The 27532-nt window shown below is 30.8% G+C and overlaps 2 protein-coding genes across 6 annotated transcripts in view; both read right to left on the reverse strand.

Moving 5' to 3' along the window:
- Positions 1-27532, reverse strand: part of raskol (Ras GTPase-activating protein raskol) — a 449557-nt gene that overhangs the window by 149375 nt on the left and 272650 nt on the right. The window lies entirely within an intron of this gene.
- The window catches only part of LOC114936081 (Ras GTPase-activating protein raskol), a 60714-nt gene that overhangs the window by 26340 nt on the left and 6842 nt on the right, over positions 1-27532 (reverse strand). For 2 of the 3 annotated variants that reach the window (XR_014925523.1, XM_085486332.1), the window contains exons 2-3: positions 23886-23999; positions 17368-17439 (exon numbers count right to left, since the gene is read on the reverse strand). Coding sequence is in view for 1 of the 3 variants with exons in the window: in XM_085486332.1 (XP_085342458.1) it covers positions 17368-17439; positions 23886-23999 (186 nt within the window). In the remaining 2 variants the exon portion in view is untranslated. Of the gene's footprint in view, positions 1-6151; positions 6524-17367; positions 17440-23885; positions 24000-27532 lie in introns of those variants that run through there. The other variant, XR_014925524.1, reaches the window with a different exon arrangement.

The raw sequence follows: 27532 nt of genomic DNA on the forward strand, positions 1-27532 counted from the left end.
CGAGTGTATCATGACATGTGCACTCCTTCGTTTCCGGTGGAAGTGTATCATTTTATAAAGCATTCGTTTAATTATCGAACGTAGCAGCTGACTCGAGTTTATTACAACGATTTCGTGTCACATGAAAAAATTGCCCCGCTGTTTATCGGCGATATCGACGTACATACACGACGATGAAATAAACTCGTATTGCCGGTGACAGAATTTATATCCGACGCGCGTTAACGTAATGATTTAATTACATTTATCGCACATATCGAAGCGAATTGAATAAACGTGCCGCAGGATTATTGACGAGTAATAATAATCTGCAAATAACAAAATAAAGCCTGTAGTGAAAATATCCGAAAACAGAGACACATTCGTATTACAGAATGAGTTTTTAATACGATCAATATGTGCATATATATGTTACAATGAACTTTAATTAACAACAATTAATTCAATTATAAAAATAGGTATTTATATATATATATATATATTTGACACGGGTGGAATATTTTATAAAATATTTAACATTTAATAAAATCTTTTTTTTTTTAAGAAAAGAGAGAGAAACTAAAAAATATTTCGATCACAAATTTTCCGAAAAAATTTAAAAAACATGTAGGTTAAACTTTATCTCTTGGAAATATACTTTGTGTTGCCATAGGGGCTCCGGTATACTTTACTTTACTTTACTCGATAGCATATGCAAGAGTATATTGTGCTAACGTGTTCACCTACGCTTGACGGAGTATAAAACAATTCCACGAACTCCGTAGTGTAATCAATCCCTTGAGACGTTTGACAACAAGAATGACGTTATGCCTGTAATCGTGACTCATCTGGGCGAGTAACACAATGCTTTCATGCTTGATCAATGTTAAATCGATATTAAAGCTAATTATTAACTTTCGTGCAAACAGTTCCTATACAGCAACTTTCTAAAAATGCTTCAAACAAAATATTGTAGTATATAATAAAAATAAAAAAATTCATGTGATTAAATTTAGATAATGAAAATTACAGTTTTCCGGAATTTTTTGTGTCAAATTTTGTAAAAGAAAGTTTTTAATTTTACATTCCCTTTGATGTACACTGCTTTCATCTTTACCGGAGTTAATTAGTCTAGATTTTAATTAAATATTTTGTTAATTTTTTATAAATAAAAATACATACCTATAATAAATTATATAATAAATATAATAAATAAAAATATGTATTATATATTACAAATAATTTTTATAAATCCCTTTTATGCGCCGAAGTTTATTGACCGGTTCTTGGGTGGCTCTATATTTTTTTGAGTGTCAAATTCCTCATTTGTAATCGCGACACACGCATGATCGTATCAACATGAAGAGGTTAAAAAAAGATCGCTAGATAGAATAACACGACGCGATGATTAATCGCTACTCTGCCATTAGGCTCGAAAGTATAGCATCGAAAAAAACGACTATTCTTCAGACACGTGTAACAACATAATCGTCCTCTTGAATTAAACGAGAAGCAGTTTGAAGGATAAGCTAATAATTGTCATATCACAAGCAAATGCAAATTTGACAGAATGTTATCTTTCAACCAAAGGCAATAAAAAAGTTCTTCCCTCTTTCTTTACTAATTTAAAATATCTTTATTGATAATCTTATTGATAATTTTAAAACAATTTTCACGTATATCGATATTGCCTTTTTTTATACAATCGAAAATCAAGTCACAACGCTATAATTGATAAAGAGAATAACCGTGAGAAAAAATCGCCCGTCTTATCGGTTCTCATTGTTCAATAATTCAAGTAAGTTAATTCACTTCTGCGATAAAAAGAGCTGTCATTAAAATTTAATGTAATTAAAGTGAGATACATCGTATATCTGTTTTAAAAAAATTTTTAAATATGTTTCAGGCGATAATAAAAGAATACTGTTATATAAATATTTGCTGATATTTTATTACAACAAAAATTGCATTATTTAATTAAAAGTAAAATATTAACTTCCTTAATGAAACTATTTTTTTTTTAATAAAATTTTCTCTACAATATATTTCCAGTCAGGGGAGCATATTTTATAAGATGACATGAAAAGAAATTTCTTTAAGAAACTTTCCGAGGAAATGAAGAAAGCCTGGTATTAAATAATGGAGAAAGGGGTGTGTATGTGTGTGGGAATGTACATCATCACACTTTTGCGTAGACAGAATTGTCGAGTGGTGCTTTGTCAGGGTCGCTTAGGTGTGGTCAGTTATTGTTATGTCTTTTACGATAATGCGTATGTGAAACAGCTATAAAACAAGTACTTTAATATCTGTAATTCATGCCGCAGCAGTATGTAATAATAATACCACACCAAGTTATGTGTGTTTCATTCTCTTATATTACACTTTCTCATTTCTCCTCCTAAATTATTGCAGGTGTATACAATAATAGCTAATTATTAAGCGCAATTACATACAAGATCAAGCATAAAAGCATGAGGTTTCCTAATGCAAACATAAATATCGTATATTATATATCATAAATTAGCTAATCAATTATTATTTACGCGTAACATTATTCATTATATACGTCACGAGAATAATTAATAAAAATATTCATTAACGATTAATTGATTTTTAAATAATACATATTGTCTCAAAATCTTTGCATATAATTTTAATACAATTTGTGATAAATTTTAAGAGTTAATCTTTTCTATATTATCATTGAAATTAATGTGTTATAAGATTATAAACTTTAACAGGGTGTCCAGCAGACTCAATAAAAAAATTTTCTGACTTTTTCAGATTTTCCAAGGCTAGAAATTAATTTTTTCCTTTTTAATATTACTATAGTCAATATATAATAGTCAAATTATATATTTTATTCAAATATATAATTTGCATATATCTATATGATAAATCAATTAAATGTTAAATCATGAAATCCTTGAGATATTTTTATCAACAATGAAAAGATTCGAAAGTTAAAACAAAAAATAATAAGAATATTTTTAAGTCAGCTCTTTAATTTTTAAACCACAATCTACACTTCATTCCTCTCATTCCTTAGTTTCCAAATTTTCCAAATTTTCTTTCTTTCTTAATCGTTTGGCTCTATTGGTCGAGAGGAATGAAGTGTAGATTGTGGTTTAGAACAAAAATTTAAATTAAATATACAATCTGCATTATGTACGATAATCGAAACAAACATGTCACTAGAAACTATTTAAATAATTATCTTTTTTATTTATATCAAATTTTTTAATTTTGTTTCTATTAAACACATTGAAATAAAATAACACGACGATGAAAATATAAATTAACAAACACGCTGTAGATGAATCGATTTTTAACAACACAGAAAATTAGCGTGTTGGAAGTCAAGGAAAAATTTATTTAATAAACAATTTCAATTATTGAGAAAAATGTAGAATAATGTGAAAAATTCCAAATAAATAGTCAAATTTCCTGACTTTTCCCTGACAATTCCAGATTTATAAAATTCCCTGACAATGCCCGGTTTTCCAAATTTCGAACATAAAAAAATAGATTTTATAAATTACAAATTTTTATTCCGATTCTCGCGCTAAATCTTTCAAATTTCATCCTAAGACAATTTCACTTTAAAATTAAAAATTAAAACCATATCCTTAATAAAAAAAATGCGCGATTAAAATTCACTATTAATTTTTATTAATTCAAAAAGAAAATGTTAAAATAGTGACGTTTTGAATCTAATTTGCTCTTTTTCAGGAGAGTAATATTTCCTGACTTTTCCCTGACAATTCCAGATTTATAAAATTCCCTGACAATGCCCGGTTCTCCAGATGAAAATTCTAACAAAGTAAAAGCTGCCAAGTTGACAAACATTGATGTAATATTATAATATAATTACGGAGATTTTTTTCTATGTATTATGTCGCAGGGCGAATACGATACATGTCTCAAAGGGTTGACACTCACGTCGTATGACCAAATACAGGAAAGAAAGAAGAGTGGAAGGGACGCGAAGAGTGGAAGTCGCATGATAGGGAGAGTAACAGGTTTTCATACACCGACATATACAAGAGACGCGGGTCGGGACACAAAAGACAGCCATTTCGATCGGACGGCCGGTAGAAGGATCGGGTTCGCAACAAAAAAAAAAAAAAATCGAGTCGCTCGTTTGCGGTGCACGAGATCGTTCGCTCGTACAGAAAGAGAGAGATCCCGCGAGCTAAATTGCTATCTAGTTATCGAGCATCGTGTCGATCCCGCAATTGCCTTTCTCGCGATTCCCCGACACGTAATAATTTTAGGAAAATGCCAGAAAATATCACGTCTCCATTATGCGTACGAAGAATTATGCGCGAATTATTTCGAAATTATCGCGAGAGGCGGACAAGGAAAAGATAAAAAAATTCGAACCATCCTTCCTTCCTTCCTTCCTTCTTTCCTCCTACAAGTTCCTTCTAAATTTGACAGATCCATGACAGATTTCGATACACGCAGAATTGTGAAAAAATTCGCAATAAAGCACCTACACACGGAGAGAATTTTCTCGTAGAATTTATCTTGAAAATCATGGGATGAATTTTATGAGTTTTCTCTTATTAATATATATTTACCACAATAAAAAATATTAATATTTATCACAATGAGATATAAAATATGTTCGATGAAATTCGAGTAAAATTTACTATGTACGTATTAATATTTTTTATTGTGGTAAATATTAATCAGAGAAACTCATATAAAATTCTTCCAATATTTTTTCATAGAATTTTTCCTGAAAATCATTGTAATCGTGGAACAATGTGGTATTAAAAAAATTTATAAAAGTTTCTCTGATTAATATTTACCACAATAAAAATATTAATGCGTAAACTTTATTATGTACATAGTAAAATATGTATATTGAAAATATTTTATATATATTGTGGTAGATATTACTATTTTATCGTAAATATTTTTTAATCAGAGAAATTCTTATAAAATTCTTCCAATATCATATAATTGTCACACGAGTATCATGATTTTCAGAGTAAATTCTAATTCTCTCCGTGCAATGCGGAGAAGACTCGAGTGCATCGTTACTCTTTCACTGACAGCTGCAGCGAAGCAAGCTGTGCGTAAACAAGTCCGGATAAGAGAAGATTCTCTGCCGAATGCGAAACCTAATCGGTCTAATCTCGGCGTGTGACTATCTGCAAATGTCTCTTTCTCTCTTTCTCATCTCTCGCACGTGCATATCTAGGAAGAGTCTTCAGGCGAATTTCATTTTGCTTGGATGCTCCGATCAACGATGAAGTGATAAGAAATATTTTACGATATTAAGAAGAAAGAGTATAATATAATATTTGTCAACATAAAGGAAATAATAATATTCAACATCAGTTGAGAAAAAGTTTAGATATGATGGATACAAAATTAAGAGAGATATCTTAAATATATAAAAAATATAATTTATATAATATATCGTGTATAAAAAATATTCTATACATTTTCGATATCTAATATTATATATTTTATATAATGGATAGAATATCTAGAATATGTAAGAGATATGAATGTAATAAGAATTTACTAATCACGATAAAAGCGCCAAACTGCACCAACAATATATGGAGAAGAAAAACTGAGACAATAAAATATTGCAATGTATAAGAAAGAAAGAATAAGCATAACATTATCATAATAATAAAATATTCAACATTGTAGAGAAGAAGTTTAGATATGATAAATTACAAAATTTTAAGAGAAAATTTGGAATATATTAGAGATATAATTTATATAATATATCCTATATAAATATTCTAATATTTTCAATATCCAAATATTATATATTTTACATAATGTATAAAATATTTAGCATATGTGAAATATATAAATAAAAATTTATTAATCGCGAGAAAAAAGCTCCAAACTGCACCAACAATATATGGAGAAGAAAAACTGAGATAACGAAATATTACAATGTATATAAGAAATAAGCAATAAACACAACAATTATACATTTCATACACAAACAATAAGATAACAAATGTTATAAATCAAACAAAAGCTGTACTAGTAATAGTTGAACACATAAGTTGAATTAGAAATAAAATTAGGTTAAAATATAAGAGAAATATATACATCCATGACGTTGTCTCAGCTTGGACGTCTCTTTGGACTATATTCAGATAAAACGTGACTATATATATCAATATACCTTGGAATATCTCAACGACGAAAGAGCAGATCAGAAGTACATCTGCTCACTTGTTTACAAACTCCAATCACATCAAGTCTCGCAATACGAAAATATCGACTTTAAATCACGCTCATCTCAGTTTATTAATACACACACAAAAAAATGCTACGGACGTGCACAAGATCCTCGTCGGCACCTTTATATATAACCTTACATTTTACAATTCGCCGCTTCGGATCGAAACACGGAATACGTCGGGCGTATTTCGTCGATGCATGAGCGATCACGATTTATCACGTGAAATGCAGACGTATATTCGACCGGACTGCGGTTAGAGACAACGAAAACACGAATCGCGCGCGCACTCGTCACTGTACCGCCGCGCGGAAACATCGGGACTGGACTGCCGTTCTTCGGCAGGTCCCGCGCTTCGTGCGAGTGACGTAGAGAGGGGAGACGAAGCGCGCGCGCTTCGACTAGCGGCTACATTCACGGCGCTGGCGTCGCGCGCGAGTCTTGACAGGACGGATCAGCTGATTCCGAAAGCGCTCGAACAGTTGACATTAAAATAGCTGCGGCACTTTTTGTTCCGTAGAAAAAACATTTGGATTTATATCTCTATATAAGATAATAAATTATATATAATAAGAAAATGATTTATCTCTAAATAAGAAAAAAATTATAATGACATATTTAATATTTCTTTAGTGCTATTATTGTATTATTTTTAAATTGTTAGAAATAAAATGTTACACTGAAAAAAGTTTGACAGGACGATGATTTGACAGGCGAGACTTGACAGGACGGATCAGCTGATTCCGAAAACGCTCGAACAGTTGACATTAAAATAGCTGCGGCACTTTTTGTTTCGTAGAAAAAACATTTGGATTTATGTCTCTATATAAGATAATAAATTATATATAATAAGAAAATGATTTATCTCTAAATAAGAAAAAAATTATAATGACATTTTTAATATTTCTTTAATGCTATGTTATTCTATTATTTTTTAATTATTAGAAATAAAATGTTACACTGAAAAAATTTGTTAACTTGACTAAATTTTTCAACTAAATATTGTTTTGTTAATTGAACATATAAAAATATTTAAATTAAATATAACAAAACGTATATTTGACTTAAATACTAATATATGTTCAATTAACAAAATAGTAATTTAGTTAGGTAACAAATTTTTTTTCAGTATAAAAATAAATTAAATTTTTACAGAGAATTAAATTTTACAGAGCTTATATCAATAAGACAAAAATGTCTTGTACTTTTAATTGTTTTGTTATTTTAATGCCTAAAACTTCATTGAAAACGTTTCAGTATTAGAAAAAACAAAATTTCCCTAAAATAATTCTCTTTATAAATAAAAACAATGCATGCGTTATATAAATATTCATAATAATTTATAAAATTATTTTAATAAATAAATTTTAATCAATTTAAATAGCACGAGAACTTATCAATTTGTGTACACGATTGTCGCATAATTAAATTGTCGCAATTAAAATAATTATGTAATATTGCTCATTAAATATAAGAGAGAATTGTAATCAGTTACACTCACGTATTAAAATATAAACGTGAGTTTATATAAATATCACGTATATTATTCAAATATAATTTGATAAAAAGGGGAAGATTGTACGATTTAAATTGGTGTTTAAGAAGAGGTTTCAAACTTTTAGAATATTTCATGAAACTAGCACGTGCCAAGTCGTCTGGTGAGAAATAAGAAATACGAAGACAATATCGATAGAAAGGGAGCAAAATAAACAGTGCAAGATACAGATTGAAGAAAAGGAACAAAAACTGAAAAACGACAATTCTGAAAGAACAGATGACACAGTTTCATTGATATATACCTACTTTTTTTCTCAACTGAGGTTCTGTAGTTCCATGAGAGATTCACCAAAAATATATGTATACTACATACAGCAAGTGTCAACTTTTCTCACAAGAAATATGCGATCGTATATAAAGCACAAAATTATTCGACAATATAATTTAATCTCTTTATATTATTTAAAAATCAACCAAATGAGCAAATTTACTAGAAAAAAATTTCGAAATAGTTAAATATAATTTGTGGTAATCTTTCTCATTTATATAAAACGTGTGTATAACGTAATTAGCTATATTTCTGAAGAAAAATAATACAATGTACTCGTTATTTATAATAATTCTATATATATGAAAGATTCAGCATATCTCCTATAAAATTTATTTATACGCCATGCGTTTTTTTTTTAATTAATCTTCTTTATCGTATCTTCGCGTGCGATCTGCGCGCAGCGAGGATTCTCTACATCAACAACGTGTATAGATCTGATCGGTGTAATTTCACTGACGGCACGAGAAGGTGGCATCGTGCGAAAGTGCAAGCCAAACGTAATGGCGAGGCACAACCGGTTTCTACCGAAACGAATTTCGAGATGCGCTAACGACGGCGAAAGCGGTTCAATGTCGTTAGACGTACAAAAATACGACACGCTTGATTACAACGTATTACTACTGATAACAACAGAGCGCAAAGCAGAGAAAATTTCAACCAGTTTGAAATTATTTCCTAAGGCAGTATCAATTGCGATGCTTTATAATTCGAAACATAACACTTGAAATAGTACCTATTTTACATATATTTTATTTTATATATTATTATTTTTATATTATATTATTTTATAGATTTATTTTACACATAGAGAGAGAGAATTTTCTCTTAGAATTTATCCTGAAAATCACTGTAATCGCGCGACAATACGGTATTACAAGAAATTTATAAAAGTTTCTCTGATAAATATTTATCACAATAAAAAGTATTTATTTATTAATTAAATATTTTTATTAATTAAGTATTTATTAATTAAAAGTATTATTTAGAATTTTATAAGAATTTTTCTGATTAATATTTTTACTACAATAAAAAATATTAATATCTACCACAATAAGATATAAAATATTTTCGATTAATTTTACTATGTACATAGTAAAAAGTATTTATTTAAACATAATAAATTTTAGTAAAATTTATTATAATATAAATAAATACTTTTTACTATGTGTAAAAGTACATATATTTTTCTGATTAATATTTTTATTACAATAAAAAATATTTTATGTTCTTATTGTGATAGATATTAATATTTTTATTGTAATAAAAATATTAATCAGAAAAATTCTTATAAAATTCTGCCAATACCATAATTATCTCACGATTGCCATGATTCTCAGGGCAAATTCTAAAGTTAGAAAATTCTCTTTGTATATAGATACATATATTTTAAATCAATTAAATCAAGAAATAAAAAATTTCTATAAAATAAAAGTAATATATTTTCGCAATAGACGAACGTCATTTCAACCTCAATTTTTGGTCCTCGTTCAACGTAAACGCATAAATTAGCGAGCACTCAGTTCGTTTCATAGTGCAACAGCGGCGACACATCAATTAAAATGCATCGAGGACAGCGTGCCATTTGCATCGAAGGAGAAAATCTGATTTATTTCCAACACAATTTCTCCTACACTTTTTCGCACCCTTTTGACCGGTGCTCCTAGGTTGACCTTTAATCGAGCCACTTTAGCCAATCTCCAGAATCAGCCGATAGCAATCGCGACAATTTCTCCACTCTCGACAGGACAAATTTTTCGTATATGTATGTTATATGCGCGCGACAGCTGCATGCGAGATATAATTACGATTATCAGATCGTCGCTTTCAACCGCGAATGCACCTGGATGTCTAATATCTCTATCACCTGGGAAATATATCTCCGCTTTCGGTCCTATCTTAATTTAATTCGTATAAAAATGACAAACAATTTTTCCTGCATTATAGAAATGCGAAAGAAAAGAAAACGAGATTTATTTTATACCATGTAGATTTACTCTCTATTATTTAATTTGTTAAAATTCTGCGTTCCGTAACAATGTTGAAAAATTAGATAATTTTTGCTTTATTCAACAGAACCACAAAAGAGAGAAACTCTGTATGGATATAAATTCACGTATTTGTGAAAATTTGATATACTGTTTTTAATTCAGAAATGAGAAATAAAAGACACACAGAAAAATCGTGAATGAATCCTTTCCTTATCTCTTAATTCAAGAATTTAATAAAATATTTCCTATTCAATTTTTGTAAATACATTTTCATATAAAAAATGTTTTATTAACTTTATTTCGATAATTCTTCAATTTCTCCGCAATTTCTAAATTTGTGCATAATTAATTAATGATATAATTAATATAATACCGTAATTTATTTTTCATATCCATTAATTAATTAATATATGTGTAATATTATATATTAATTGTATATTTAATTTAACTCAGAAGTAAAAAAAATTGATATGCTGTTAAATTTTTTTACAATTTAACTTTAATTCTTCAATTTCTCCGCAATTTCTGTGCCTAATTAATTAACGATATCATAATTAATATAATATCGTAATTTATTTTTCACATCTGTTAATTAATTAATATATGTATAATATTATATATTAATTATATATTTTTTGTTTTTGATTTCTGAGTTAAATTTAACAGCACATCAATTTTGTAGAAATGGGTGAATCTATATATTGACAGGTAAAATATTATTTCAACACGTATATTTCATCGTCGCGCAAACGCTCGCCGGCTTAAGCAGATGAGCGCAGTTTATCAACGAACCCGCATCGAATCGGAGCAACGTGCACTTTACCTACCAACCGACTTGACGTTCCCCTGTATTACTTACGCTGCTTCTTTTTCTCGTCTCTCGTTCACGATGTAAGCAAAACCGCAGCAGCAAACACGTGAGCGAACCGGTGCGGTGCCACGGTGTTACAGAACGAATTATTTTTAGCGCTACGGATGCTGTGTCGTCGCGTGTGTCGCGAAGACTCCCGTTGCTGGATATGTGAAAAGAGCTTGGAGATCAGCTCGAGCGAGAATTTTCGCTATCCCGTCTGCTATCGTGTAGGTAATATTTTTCCCGGGACACAAAAATTGTTTGCATAATCCGCGCTGAAATCCTCGCAGACTCAATTTTCCGGTGTTATTTTCAGTTTTCGTAGAATTTCAAATAAATTGTTTTCTTAAACTATGAACAAACATTTTCGAAAATTAGCGCTCAATTATTTATTTAAAAAAAACTCCTTAATTAAATATAAAAAATCGACATCAAACTGGACGAAATATAGAAAAATTAATGGAGTGAGAGATGTACAGGAAATTAGTTTGAAGATGATTTTTCGCCCAGTTGATCAAACCGAAACGCGATATAAAAAATTGTACTAATTATCTACTTGTCTACAAAGTTTCGTGTAATTTGAAGGCGAAAGATCGATTCGTAAATGGAGCAGAGTTCCCTCTCCACGAACCAAGTTGCGATACTCCTTGATAAATGAGGTCGGGAGTGAAAGAATCCCCATTCGCGTAACTTTGCCAATTTCCGAAGATTACTTTTCCGACCTTTTTATCGTCCTAATGCAGCAAGCGTTGGCTATAATGGCACTCCAAACACGAAAACACATTGTGCATTGTAACACTACCGCTTTGCACTTGTTCACGGAAAAGTGCACGCTTCGCTTCTCTCACTTGAGAGTTTTCTACGGAACGTCTTCCCAATTATAAGAGTTTGACACAAAATACGAAAAATAAGGGGTAAAAAAAATCTGGTCTTTTTATTGTTAGGAAAATATTTATGTTTACGTTCCATATACAGAATTTCAAATACCATCATATAATAGTATATTCATTATTAAGAGTATATTCATATAATAGTATATTCATTATTAATTTATCATATAATAGTATGTTCAAATATCATATAATAGTATATTCATTATTAAGAGAATTCTAAACGCACTTGAGAAGTCTGTTGTATTTTCCCTGTTTTATCGACAAAATGTGAGGTTCGATAAACTATAAATCTATTTATTGGCTATAGGTTTCTAAATTGATATCGAAACATTTCACTTATATTCCTTTATCCACTGTCAAATCCGGCCTGGTCTAATTTCAGATAAAAAACAATCCGTATAACTAATAAATAAATTTATAGTTTATCTAACCTCACATTTTGTCGATAAAACAGGAAAAAAATAACAGAGGATGTTTAAGATTCTCTTAAATGTGCAAGTAATATTTATACTGTGTTCCTACAATGCGTATATTATAAATGTCATTTTTTATTTGAAAGAGGTAGTTTGAATTATATGTATCAATTATATGAAAAGTTAATTGTCAAAATATGAAGAACATTTAAATACCTACAAGATAGTATGTTTTTTGTTATCACTATTTTTCTGAAAATATTCCAATTTGCGATAATGAAGATATTGAAGATAATGAAAATTATGGTACTTTAAAAGAAATAAAATTAAAAATATTCAGGCAAGATTCTTCTATTTTTTACCGAAGGATAATATGTTCTAGAAATTTTACGATCCATCGTTGTTATAATGCTTTATTACTTTAACCCGAGCAAACTTTTTACTTTTTTCTCCGAATGAAGCGTTCTTTCAACAGCAAGGTTCGAACTCGTTACCAACGAAGTTATTTTCCTTCATTTCGCATTTAATATTTTAATAACGAAAGAAACATCATTTCGTATAATATCAAGTTTTTCGATTTTCTACGCGTTACGAATAAAAGAGAACTACGTAAAAAACAAAGGTGAACTAGCAAAACTGAACAGAGAATTTTCTCTTAGAATTTACCCTGTTAAAATTATCCTGGTAATCGTGGAACAATATGGTATTGGAAGAATTTTAATTCGCTGAACGAGGACCGAAAATTGAGATTAAAATGACAATGCTTTCGTCTATTGCGAAAATATATTACTTTTTTTGTAAAAATTCTGTATTTCTTGATATAACGTTGATTTAATATTTAAAATATACACAAAGACAATTTTCTAAATTTTCTCTTATTAGAATTTACCTTGAAATTAATGGTAATCGTGGGACAATAATGGAAGAATTTTTATAATAGTGTCTTTGATTAATATTTAACACAATAAGATATGCTCGATTAATTTCATGCGCATAGTAAAATTTCCTAATGTATAATACATATTAATATTTTTTACTGTGGTATAAATATAAATCGGAGAAATTCTTATAAAATACTTCAAATACCACAATATTATCCCACGATTACCATGATTTTCAGAATAGATTCTAAGAGCAAATTCTCTCCGTGCAGAAACGCGAATAAACACGTAATGACTTAAATAAATAAACTTATATTATTTTCATATTATTGTCATATTATATTCTTTTGTTATCTTCGTTGAATTCAGCGCTGCTAATAAATACTTACACGTGATTCCCTATCTCCGACCCGATCTTACGACATTTCAGCGGAACGCGCGATTTATTGGCGTAGTTTGTACACACGTGTATCGTTAACGGAGGTAAAAATTGCGCGAAGGGAGCGAGATGGTGTATCGATCAGTATATTTCCAGGTCGCGTTCTATCATATATACGTGCGATTAATAGTTGTTGGACGCGCGCGCGCGAGAGAGAGCGAACTTCCCGTATCGTCGGGAAGATAAATTCCTCGAGAGGATACGACGCGGACCTTCCCGACCAGGACGAGATTCCAGCGGGAAAGCACGTGGATCGCCTCTAATGGCCGCGCGATGAAATATGCACGACGTTCCGCGGAGCATAACGATTTCCAAAATTCGCCATTCGCGACCTACATGTATACATATCACGAGCGTAAACACATATTACACATATATTATGCTACGCATACACAATTTCCAGCCGCCCGTATAAACGCGAAAGCGTAATCACGCTGGCGCATTAACCTGGCATTCGGCCATGTTGTATCGTAAATACGCGCTAACAATGCTTTCGCATCGCCGATAATAATAAGCAACGAAGACGAAACCTATTCAAACATTATGGCCGATAATTTCCCTATTTGTTCTCGATCTTGTTTCTGAGACCGAGAAGGCAAATGGGACAATTATCCGGATTAAGATCATATTTGAAGAAGATTTTTATCTCTTTTCTCTTCTCAAGTTGCTCAAAATGCCGAACTGAACTATCTCTGTCAGGGTTTTGCAAATCTGACACCGGCTTCAAAATCAATTTTCACGATTAAGGGAATCCTAAGCTGATCTAAATTTCGTTCCTGTTTTATCGACAAAATGTGAGGTTAGATTCAGCTATAAATCTATTTATTGGCTATACGGATTGCTTTTTACCTGAAATTAGAACGCTTCGCCCTTTATTAATATTAATACTTTAATTTGTACAGGAAAAAGACTTATCAATCTGTATATAATCTGTATAACTCTTAGATTTCATAATTCTGTAATCAAGATATATGAGATTACACAGAGATTGATAAGTCTTTTTCCTGCACAAGATAAGTCTTTTTCCTGTACAAATTAAAGTATTAATATTAACAAAGGGCGAAACGTTTTAATTTCGGATAAAAAACAATCCGTATAGCCAATAAATAAATTTATAGTTTATCTAACTTCACATTTTGTCGATAAAACAGGACGGAAATGACAGACTTCTCAAAGATATTTCGGATCACCTTAGTGGGAATTTTTGAAAAATTTTGACGATGTTGGTAAAATATATTTAAGCTTGAAACTCTGCAGAGAGAGTTATAATTTTATAGCAAAACAAATATTTTTTTAATTTACATTATCACATCGCGATTGCTGGCAGACGTAATGTTTCCTGTATAAAACGAAAGGCAGAAACCGAAATTTAAGAGTTTGGTCCCGAAACTTATATCAATGAGATCGCGCCCGCATTTTCCTCGGGCCGCTTGCCAGGAAACTAATTCTTGTGCAAGCAGAAGTTATACATGAAACATAACGCGTTGTGGAAGTTGGCCACGCGACCTATTTTGTGATATATTGGACGAGTAAGATAATGCTACAAAAAAATCATTGAAGAAACTCTGGCAATATGATACAATTTTTCTTCATTTCTTGTTTCAATAATGTATAAACGCGTCGTTTGGACGTGATAATACAAAATAAATAAATAAATAATTAATACACCTTTTTATTTACAATTCATGCAGGTTGAAAATAAATTTAAAAATAAAATGTTGATACGTCAAAATCAATAATAGCGTAAATATAATTTTTTTTTTCAACGTAGTGTCTCTGGTAACTTTCATTATTGGCGATGAAAGTTAAATGACACATCACTAAATTGTGTATATAATGTAATCTCGAGATATGTTGATTTAACAAAGAAAAAATTTTCGATGCAAATCTATGTAGAAGAATAATGCCGGAAAGAAGACAGGAAATCGAGCCTTTCTTTGCATCCTGATGAAGTAAAAAAAAAAAAATGACAGCTTAACGTTGAGAAAGCGGCGAGTCTTCTCTCTCAAAAAAACCCGAGAAAAGACCACCTGCTAGGCGGGTGTTTACCTGACACAACATTATCCTTCCGGTTCCGGTGATATTGAAACTATATGTGCAACATTTTCACACGTTACCGGATGTTTTCAGGTTGTTAATTACTGCACCGATAATGATGGTACAATGTTAATTTTTAAATCGATCATTTATATCGTAATAAAAATTTCCACAAATTAATAGGATATTTAATTTTATATATTTATAAAAATATAAAATATATATAATATTATAAATATATAAATATATATTGTATATACACATATATATTTATGTATTAATAATTAATATTATTAATATTTATATAAAATTATTGTATAACATTTAATTATTTATTTTAAAAAATGTAAAATTTGTAATCTCCTTTCTTTACAAAAATTTTCTTCAGTTTGATGAGAAGTCTCATCCATCCCTGTATTTAAACTAGCAATTTTATAGAACCTGAAATCCTATATAATACTTGTAAAAATCCTTAAACATAGCAGTTCTATATTTCAAAAAAAAATCATCGAATCACGAATAAACGAAGGCTCATGACACGGCAAAGAAATAAATGCGAAAAATAGCCATAAGTATAAAGGGGACGAAATAAAATCGTAATGGGAGAATCAATGACTTGCCCCGAAGGACAAGATGCACCGGTGCATCCGAAAGGATAACGAGACAAAGACGGAGAAGTGCATGCTGCATTCGTTGCGTGTCCGCGGCTCGTGCGTGTCAACGCGTGCATACATACGTAAAGGAACGACCGGAAACGGCCGTGCGTCTCGTATCTGTTGGCCAAAGCTGCAACAAGCGAGCCACGTCCGTGAGCGGCGAACGTATGCGCCGCAATTTGAATAATTAACAGACGCACAGTGTGTCCGGAACGCACATTGGTGTATGCACGTATGTATGTGTCTCCGTGGACGAATGCGTTTCAGAGACTCGCCGACGAACCGAAAAATAAGGGTCACTCGGCCGATAAAACTCAACTTTATATGACCAAATTACGCCGGGGAAAATAAAAGCTCCCCTTGGTCTTTTTAACAATCGACCTCGCAATTCGCGGAGGAAAAATTAATAGTTTTTTTTTTTTTTTCACTGCACTGCGGGATTCGCACAGTGCCGCGAAATTAACGAGTTTAACCGGGTTTGTTATATAAAATCGTGTTACGTTCATGGACAATGTATGAAACAGGCTCGAGGCTACAGAAAATAGTGTAATATTGCTGGAGACGACGAAAAGAAAATATTATTTTAATTTGATCGGAATTAAAGTTAAAAATATAGAACTGAGCGTAATTTTACAGTTAACGTCATTCGCGAAAACATTTTTGGTATTTAGAAATTTATTATTTTAAATACGTAAAATAATAAATATTAAATAATGTATAAAATCTGGCATTTAAAATAATATTGAGAGTTTAATATATATGAAATAAAAAATATTTAAAAAAAAAGTTAAATGTAAATTACACCATGTTACATCGAACTTGGTTATTATAGTATGTTTATTTATATGAGAGAGCCGCGTAAATTATATATACTGTTACGTTGTTATATTTGCATTAAATTAATGCAAATATAGAATCAACGCTCAAGAGTATCGAGCGAGAATATTAATGTTAAAGAATTTCAATACTCTTTAAGAGCATTGAATCGCGCCTGTATATATTGAAAGTCTTCGAATCTTTCCACGATCGTCGACGAACGTGGTAGCGTTATTTCTTGCGAAACAATAATAATGTAATTAACATTCCCACGAGGCGGCCTCGCAGCACGCTTGATTGTAAAATTGATATTAGCGACTAATTAACTTGGTAGACTGATTAACTAAGACTTTACCTTCATCATCAATCTGCTGCACTATTATTTGCGGTGGAAAGCCTCTCGGCAAGGATTGTGACTTTAACTCACCTGCAACATCAAGAAAAAAGATATTAATCAGAAACGTAATAATTAATAATTTTTTGTCGCACAGACTAAATCACGATCGAAATTACGCAACTAATTCGCGACTACATTCTTTTATAATTAAGGTATACAAGATCCTTTTCAAAAATTATTCATGGAGATTTGAACAAGATATATAAATGTGATAAATTATATATTATTTATTATTTATTATTATAAATTATTTATTTATTATTATATATTTATTATTGTATGTGTATTATTTATTATTTATTAATTATACATATATTTTATAAATTATATGAAAAAACATTTAGTATATGTAATGTATTAAATGTATGTATGACATTTATTGGATTTCTCTTTATCGAGAACATTAATTAATTTGTTAAATGACGTCGAACCAAAGATACACTGAAAAACAATTTATTAATAAATTAACTAAAATTTTCAACTAAATATTATTTTGTTAATTAAACATGAAAAAATATTTAAATTAAATATAATATCTAAATATTTAAATAATTATTTAAAATTATTAAATAATTATTAAAAATATTTAAATTAAATATAATATGAAATCAGAAAAAAGTTTGACATAAAGAAAAATTTAAATATAATATATTAAATTTAACAAAATGTATATTTAACTTAAATATTAATATATATTTTAAAATAATTTAGTTGAAATTAACAAATCTTTCTTTTCAGTGTAGCAGTTTCCACCCTCGATATCAGCCCCACAAATATTTACGCTTCTTGACAGTCGGAACAGATTAGCTCCAGTTCGACAAGGGTGGAAACCTTCTTCGAGTTTATGTACGTTCCGTAGATGTGTCACGGAAAAATTAATGAAAGCATTTTCATTAAACTCGACTCGGGTCAAGCGTCGTCAAGGGATGCAGGATCAGACGTCCTATTGGCTGAATCCAATCCCGGTCAATTAAACCAATTTCGGCGACGCTTATTCGATCTGTCGGAAACTGTGGGCGATTTTCTCGCGCGTCCTTTCGCAAGACAGGGTGCACACATATACATATATATATATATATATATATATATATATATATATATATATATGTACATTCATTCGTTCGGATGGCGAAGCACGATGCATTCGTGCGAACATTTACGTGCACATGCGGAATTACGTGAACCAATTAAGGTCTCCTCGCTATCTGTTGATCTGCCGGGTCAATCTCGCGCTCGTTTGCGACACTTCGCACAATTCGAAGAAGATTGCGCTAACGAAGATTGCCGTGAAAAAAACCCGCAATTGTCGACGTCAGATAATCTCGGAATACAATTGATACTTTACTGAAAAAATTGTTTTTTTTTATTGCAACCAAAATATTTAATACACGCATTTTGGTTGGCGGTATAAAATATTTTATATACTTACACTTATATTTAAGATAAAAAAATATTTTAGTTGTAGGAAAATTTTTTTAGTTAAAACAAAATATTTGGTTGATCATATATTAACCAAATTATTTGAAACGATTTACCAAATTTTAGTTATATCAAAAAAACCATTTTTTCAGTGTGATATTTAATTTATATCGATATATAGATACTTGTTGGCGTACGAAAATGTGTTTTCATGTTTCCTAATAAATGGATATGGCTCTTCGTTTACATAATTGTCATAGCATGGCAATTATGTAAATTAATTAGTGACGTATACAGAGTCAGATAATGTTGCGAATTAGTTTAGCCGCGAATAAAGCCAGTCATGCCATTACCGTTTATTTGCACGTTATTCTCTCTGTAATTAGATTTATTTCATTCATGCCCGCTTTTGCGTTTGTCAGTGAGATTAATTTCGTAGGTGTGGTTGACGATTCATTGAAGCTATTAATTTGTACAAAACAAAAGCCGATGCTATATATTGCATATATCGTGAACGATCAACTGACAGTTGTTTGAGCTTCGTTAAGATCAACGATACCTCCCACGCGAAATTCAAACTCCCATTTTCCAGCGGTTGCGGTAATAAATAAGGTCGCTGTTAATTAAATCACCTTTGACTTTTGCTCATTGCGCACGTAAACCGGCGATTCATCTCGCGTGAAGCTGCTTTTTATTATATAAAGCTACAGAAAGTGCTTTGCCGACCAGTTAACTCGCACAGTTTGTAAATTATTTTCTAATATTAAAGAAATGCTGACCATGACTGTTTTACCGACTTTGAGTTCAAGGGCTTTTCTTTATGGCTATACAGATTGAAAAATCCTTCTCCACAATTAAAGTACTGATAATAATGAACGGGGAGCGCTGTAATTTCGTATAAAAAAACAATAAAAGTTAAAAAATTACAGTTTTTTATCAGCCTCTTTCATCAGCTCATAACAATACTTATTTAATACAAAAGTTCTACAGTTTATTTGTGCACAAAATATGGCGCTCCCAATAGAGATGACATGAAAGAATAACAGCGCTTCCCATTCATTATTATCAGTACTTTCATTGTGGAGGATTTTTCAATCTGTATATTCAATAAAAAGTGAACTTAACCTAACTTAAAGTCGATAAAGCAGAACAACGGCAGCATTCCCTTAATCTGCTTTTCTAAAGATAGAAAAAGAATGCTTATTAAATTTAAAAAATATTGTATACCCTTGCTTCTTAAATTGTGCATACATTTTATTATAATTTTATGCTAAATTAATAGAAAATAAAGTCGTGTGTCGAAGAAAATATTTTATTGTAGAGAAATTAATTTTCAATCTAAATTTCAAAATTTGACATACGATATTCTAATTCATATATATATCATAGTATCTGTAATTATATGTAATACGAGTATGATATAAGTATTATTATTAATATACATATATAATTTTGTGCTCGAATATATAGTGGCATTAAATTGCGAAATATGATTCCTTAGAATTGTCAAATAAATAATAATACAATTTCTAGAGTTCTCTAACAACAATAATAAAAAAGTAATAAAAAAGGTAATAATAAATGTTTCCTAGAATTATTTCTGTAAAAGAAATTGTGCGTGTCATAAAATGTGTCATTGAATTTTTTGTCATTATCAGAATGGAATAACTATAACCGTCACAGATCGTTAATTCCATGTTTCTGCGCTTTTCTATGCATTTCGCACGATTCTGTATGTTATCTAAAATCTACGCTAGAAATCGGTAACATTTCTCATGTTGTGCAACAAATAGGATACGGTGAGAAAATACAGACGAGGATTCGAAATAAAAAAGATCAAATGAGAAGAACCTCGCTAGATCCGTGTCTCTTACGAAATTTATTGCCTTCTTTATGTATATTTATTGCGTCACTATTCACATTATTACTCCCGCAAGTCTTCCGAGACCAAAAAGAGTCTGTTCTCTTGTGAATTTGTCGCTACTTCTACATACAATCTTGTACGAAATCGCTTTTGTCACGAATAAAATTCATTGCCATAGAGCGGAACCAGGTCATAGTATTAGGTCATCTTTTTTGCTCTACATGAAATTCTAAATTAATATCATTAATTTTCATGGCACAAGTCGAGTTTAAACTCGATCGGTATAAAACAAAGTAATTCTACATAAATAAAATTTAAATTTCAACGAGCTAATACGTTTCTGAATTGTAAATTTTATTTAAAATAAAATTATTGTGTTATATATATCTTATGTACCCATTTATTTAATATTGATCATAGTACAATGAATCTTTATTATTAATCTTTTATCTCACCTGCAAATTGCTTTTCATTTAGAAATTATATGCAAATGAACGACCCAGTGATTTAATAATTAAAATTACAATAGCAATCAAATTAATTTCCATTACTTTGATCTTGATCAGTAAAACCTATTCATAATGTAATCTGTATGCAATCGTACTCCAATACAAATCAAGTACATCCGTTCTTATAATGCACGGTCCGTTAACAAATTGATTCATTTATATCCGATGCTTATATTTCACTTGTATGATTAACAACAGAGCCCTAAGAGGAACGAGAGAAAAGGAATCAAGGATATCCTCCCTGTAATTGCACACACTGGTTTTCTGGTTGGGAAACCGGGGCACATTTTTTTTCTCCTCTCGCTTTGTGAACTGAGGTTTTTTTTTTCGGAGCCTCCTGATTCATTGTTTCGCGATTTCGACTGCACTTTGAAACATTCTCGCCGCCTCACCGCTTTGCGTAATCCGGTGAAAGCCGCATTCAGTGCGCGCCTCTGCCAATTTCCACGCGCTCGGTCTACTTCCGCCGTCCTAATCTAACGCGCGAAATCTTGAAGAGGTCTCGCATACCTTAGCGAGCCTAAGGATCCGAGCAAACGGCGACAGGAGCGATTTAACGGTGTACGAAACGAGCAATGTGTTTCGTAAATTGCGTTCCACGTTTTCGATTGTGTCTCACATATATACATAAGTACCTATATATTTCGCAGAACAATTCTAAACTTTTCACTTTCACAAGGAAAACTCCCAGTTGTACGTGAATGGAGAAAATTATCAAATAATTCAGCTTGGATTTTATAAAAGACAGGACAAGCTGCAAAAATATACAGGGTGTTTCTAAATAAATGCGACAAATTTTAGATGACCTTTCTATAGAGGAAAATAAAAATTGAGTTCTTATTTTTTTCTCAAATTTCAGATAAATTAAAAAAAATAAAACTTGGTGGATATTTTCGATTTATATACAAAGGATATTTATTAATATTTTTTTTATCTTCCTGTATCGTTATAAAGGGATGAAATTAGCAACCCCTATTTAATTTTATTTTTTATTTTTAAATGTTTATATATAAAAAACTCTTTTTTTAATTTTCGACAAAAATCGACTCCTAAAATTTTTCGCACTTATTTAGATATACCCTGTATAATTAATTAATTAACCGGTATTTTTTAATTTTCCTTTATTACATACATTATTCTTATTTCGATACGTATATATGTTCCAAAAATTTTATATCTCTCGTTATTAATTAAAGTTTTATAAGAGTTTTAACAAGGCTCTGTAATATAAATATAAATTTAACGTATAAGACGGGCAACAAGAGCGTCTTATACGTTAAATTTATATTTATATTACAGAGCCTTGTTAAAACTCTTATATTTGATACACGCTGGCTTAAAAAATGCGTTTGTTTACCAACATTAATATATATAACAGAGAAAAGTATAGAATCGAAAGGATCTGAATAGCTCAGCTGGAAGAGCAGTCGCCCGGCAAGCGAAAGGTCTCGGGTTCGATTCCCGATTCAGCGATTTTCGGATCTATATTTTTCTCTTGCATTCATTTATTTATTTTCCGTAGGGGGGTTAAAGGGGTATTGAAATTAAATCTCAAAATATGAGATTATTTCATATTTAAAATCTTGGCCGTGTCCAAGTAAAAATTTGGTGCCTTGTGCACCGGGATTTAATTCTAACGAAAAATTATTTAGTTTCGTTAGGATAACGCATTGTCATCCGCGATTTGGCTCTTGTTGCCCGTCTTATACGTTAAATTTATAAAGTTTTATATTTACACAAAAAGAATTTTTTTCTGTTAAAATTTACATCGAAAATCATGGTAATCGTGGGATAATATGGTATTTTAAAAGAATTTTATAAGAATTTTTCTGATTAATATTTATCACAATAAAAAATATTAATATATACATAAAATTAATCAAACATATTTAATACCTAATTGTGTTAGATATTAATATTTTTATTGTGGTAAATATTAATCAGAGAAATTCTTATAAAATTCTTCCAATATATTGTTCCACAATTATCATGATTTTCAGGATAAATTCAAAATTGAAAAAATTCTCTCTGTGTAGAACTCAATAATCCATCATTCGATTGAATGTAATTTTTGACACAGCGCAAAATAAATAAGCGAGCAATGGTTAACATTCATTCTATTTACAATTTATTTTTTCGGAATTTTCAATTTCGCGGATAACCTCCGCGAATATGGGTCATAGCTTTCATGGAAAAACTCTCTTTGTCCCAGATCCAAAACTTCGGTCGTCTCATGTAACGACGATCACAGATCGTCCTATACTGTGGCCTTCATTGCCGCAGTTTCTGTCCCATTCGACCGACGAAACGCGTAAAAATATCGCTGGCCCGATTCCAAGCGGCTGATCTCGCGTAAACATCAAGAAAATCATTCCACCATCCTTCGACGTGACCGAAATGAGGAACATTTTTTTTCAAGACAATGTGAACTCGCGCGAATAAAAAAATAAAATCTAGTTCTAGTGCAACCATCAAATACAACAAAATAAGCCGAATTTATGATTCTAATTAAATATCACATTATACAATTAAAAATCGATCACAAAAATTAAATTAAATATGATTTCTAGAAATATTATATTCTTTTTGCTTATCATATTGTATATAATTTCGCGTGTGTAAGTATATTTGAGAGAATGTTTAATCTCTGATAAAAAATGCGTTTACGCCAGAAGAAAACTTACACTCCAAAAGATGATTACTATCATGCTCGCGCAACGTCGACAACTCCGGATCCAAAGTATGCCTCTGTTGAGATCCTTTTCTTGGCAACGTGGAGACTCGTCGCAATAACGGCGCTATATGGGCATTATATTTGCATTGACAAATCCAGACTTATGAGAATATAAAAAAACTACGTAAGTATGCGAATGTATAAAAAAAAGCGTGAGTTCGTTCAGTAAGCTGTATATAGTGTCAAGCTTAAGCAGATGAGAGAGGACTTTGTTTTACATATATGCAAGATTTACGTTAATTGTATTTGTGTATTTATGTTCATATAAAATATCAAAGTAATAAAAAGATTTGTTTTTATTATTAGATTTATTATTAGATAGAATATTATTAAATTCAGAATTTAATCAGCGTTGATAATGGTCAAAATATTGACCGAAACGTTCGCTTTGTATTTATATTTAAAGAGTACTTATGTTTAATTATTTTTTTGTCACCTTTTATTGTAATTCATTATTAGACATTAGATTAAAGAATATTATTTTTATATGACTTCACTTTCTAACATAATTTGAATTTGTATATTTACTGCTCTTAACAGTCTTTTATCAAAATTATAATTTAATAAGAGCCTTGACTTACTACGATTTAATTTTATTAGATTATTTGACTGATTATTATCAGTACTTTCATTGAGGAGGATTTTTCAATCTGTATATTCAATAAAAAGTGAACCTAATCTAACTTAAAGTTGATAAAACAGAACAACGGCAGCATTCCCTTAAGGGAATCCCAAACGTCCTTGAGAAGTCTATTGTTTTTTCCTATTTTATCGAGAAAATGTGAAGTTAGATAAACTATAAATCTATTTATTGGCTATATGGATTGTTTTTAATTTGAAATTAGATCAGGCCAGATTTGGCGTTGGATGAAAAAATATAAATGAATGTTTAGATATCAATTTGGAAGCCTAGTAAACGAGAAATCACTCATCCTACGATTTCGTGCACATAAAAATGTAGGATTCCTTTATCCAATGTCAAATCCGGGTTGGTCTAATTTTCAGGTAAAAAACAAAAAAGTGAACCTAATCTAACTTAAAGTCGATAAAACAGAACAACGGCAGCATTCCCTTAAGGGAATCCCAAACGTCCTTGAGAAGTCTATTGTTTTTCCTGTTTTATCGACAAAATGTGAAGTTAGATAAACTATAAATCTATTTATTGGCTATATAGATTGTTTTTAATTTGAAATTAGACCAGGCCGGATTTGGCGTTGGATAAAGAAATATAAGTGAATGTTTAGATATCAATTTGGAAGCCTAGTAAACGAGAATCACTCATCCTACATTTTCGTGCACATAAAAATGTAGGATTCCTTTATCCAATGTCAAATCCGGGTTGGACTAATTTCAGGTAAAAAACAAAAAAGTGAACCTAATCTAACTTAAAGTCGGTAAAACAGAACAACGGCAGCATTCCCTTAAGGGAATCCCAAACATCCTTGAGAAGTCTATTGTTTTTTCCTGTTTTATCGAGAAAATGTGAAGTTAGATAAACAATAAATCTATTTATTGGCTATATGGATTGTTTTTAATTTGAAATTAGATCAGGCCGGATTTGGCGTTGGATGAAAAAATATAAATGAATGTTTAGATATCAATTTGGAAGCTTAGTAAACGAGAATTACTCATCCTACGATTTTGTGCACATAAAAATGTAGGATTCCTTTATCCAATGTCAAATCCGGGTTGGTCTAATTTCAGGTAAAAAAACAATCTATATAGCCAATAAATAAGGTTTATAGTTTATTTAGCCTCACATTTTGTCGATAAAACAGGAAAAAAGACTGAAGACTTCTCAAGAGCGTTTAGGATCCCCTTAATAAGAACCTTTCAAGCGTGAGTATCGATTAATTGAGAACCACTGTCGCAATCAGAGGGGCCAGATAAGACCGGCGACAAAATACGGAAACGCTTCCGTAATTCTATCGCTTCGCAAACACATATCTGGACGGGATGTGCATCGACGTACATTGAAACGGATATTTAATACAGACATGTGCGCGCATGCCGGTCCATTCATCTCCATCGAAGAATGGTGGAATGGACTGCGCGTAATCTACTGAAATTGTCATACGCACATGCACATATATATGCATATACCCGCATTGCACACGTTCGGTGAATTATGGATAGACTTGTTTTCGTAACCTACTTCTTCCGATTGCTGAAAGTAAATTTTGGCGCATCGCCGCAGTATTTTCCCCGGGATGAAATGATATTTTGTCCCACATATTTGCTTTATCATATGTTATCGCTTCAGCGACTGCATATCTCGATTTAATACAGATATTATGCATGCATATCTATATTGATATTTATCTGATGTTATCTTTTTTAATTTATCTTTCTTAACTGCTCTTCTCGAAAGTAGAAGCAAAGTTATAGATACGTAAAAGTAGTAGATCGCATTTTTTGGAAACTGAATATTCTGCGTGAAGCAAGATCATGTAACTTATTTTTTATCTTAATAACAACTTTGATATCTGAAAAATAATGTACTCTTTCTTATGCGTATCATAGGTTTTATATCTGGAAAATATTTTCAAATAATGTTTTACATATACAAAAACATTAAAACAAGCTATATAGATAACATGGATTCATGTTACTTCATCTATATCCATTTGCAGCTAATCGAACTGGATATCGATATTGTTGTATATTGATACATTGTGACATATACTATTAAATTTAGACGCATTGTTGTCGATTGTGGATTACACGATGTATCGACTGTCATTGTCACATAATGAGTGGCGTTTCATTAACCAGCAAAACGGACGAGAGAAAGCGCGATCAGTTTCCAAATCACAATTATTTACATGCGTTTAACAGCGTCAACAGACGCGTAAGAAATTTGTTTGCAAAACTCGGTAATTCCTACGATTTATTTCGCCATATTTTCGCTCCTAGACATATTCGATTTCGTAATGCATTGTGGCGTCGCGCAGTCTCATCCGAGAAAGTGACTTTGAGAAGATTATTACGCGATGCAGCATTGTATAATATATGCAAAAATTAATTGTCAAGTTCTCGGATATATTTTAAAAAATTTTTCAGCCCTATATATTCTATTGTAGCTTTTTTTTAAACAATTAAAAAATGAGAAATTTCTTTTTCTCGTAAAAAAAAACCATAAATCCAATAAATTCAATTAAAAAAAATAATTATACATAAATATAAAATTTGATAATAATAAAAAATGAGATTTCTACAGTTTGTAAAATAAAATTATGAATCCAATTAATTAAATTGAAAAAAATAAAATTTTTTAATTTTATGAATAATATATCTACGATTGATAGCGAGCTCGCGAGACATTCAAATCGCGAAAGAAATGCAGTACTTAAGGCGCGGCTCGCAATAAGGAAAGACCATCGACTCACTAACCACGCTGCATTTCCGGCGTGGAATAAGCGGACGCACCTCTCCTCGCCGTACAAGGAGAGGATTGACTCATACGACAACGTGGGAAGAGATAGATCTAGGCTTATTACTCGATGATTCCGTGATTGGAAATTGGATTCCCGACTGACTTCGCTGATTGTCTTATTTAATAATAATATTTTGTACAATTTGAAAAATAACAATTCC

The sequence above is a fragment of the Nylanderia fulva genome, unplaced genomic scaffold (genome assembly GCF_048542155.1).
Source record: "Nylanderia fulva isolate GAGA-0341 unplaced genomic scaffold, ASM4854215v1 Scaffold42, whole genome shotgun sequence".
Classification (NCBI taxonomy): Eukaryota; Metazoa; Arthropoda; class Insecta; order Hymenoptera; family Formicidae; genus Nylanderia; species Nylanderia fulva.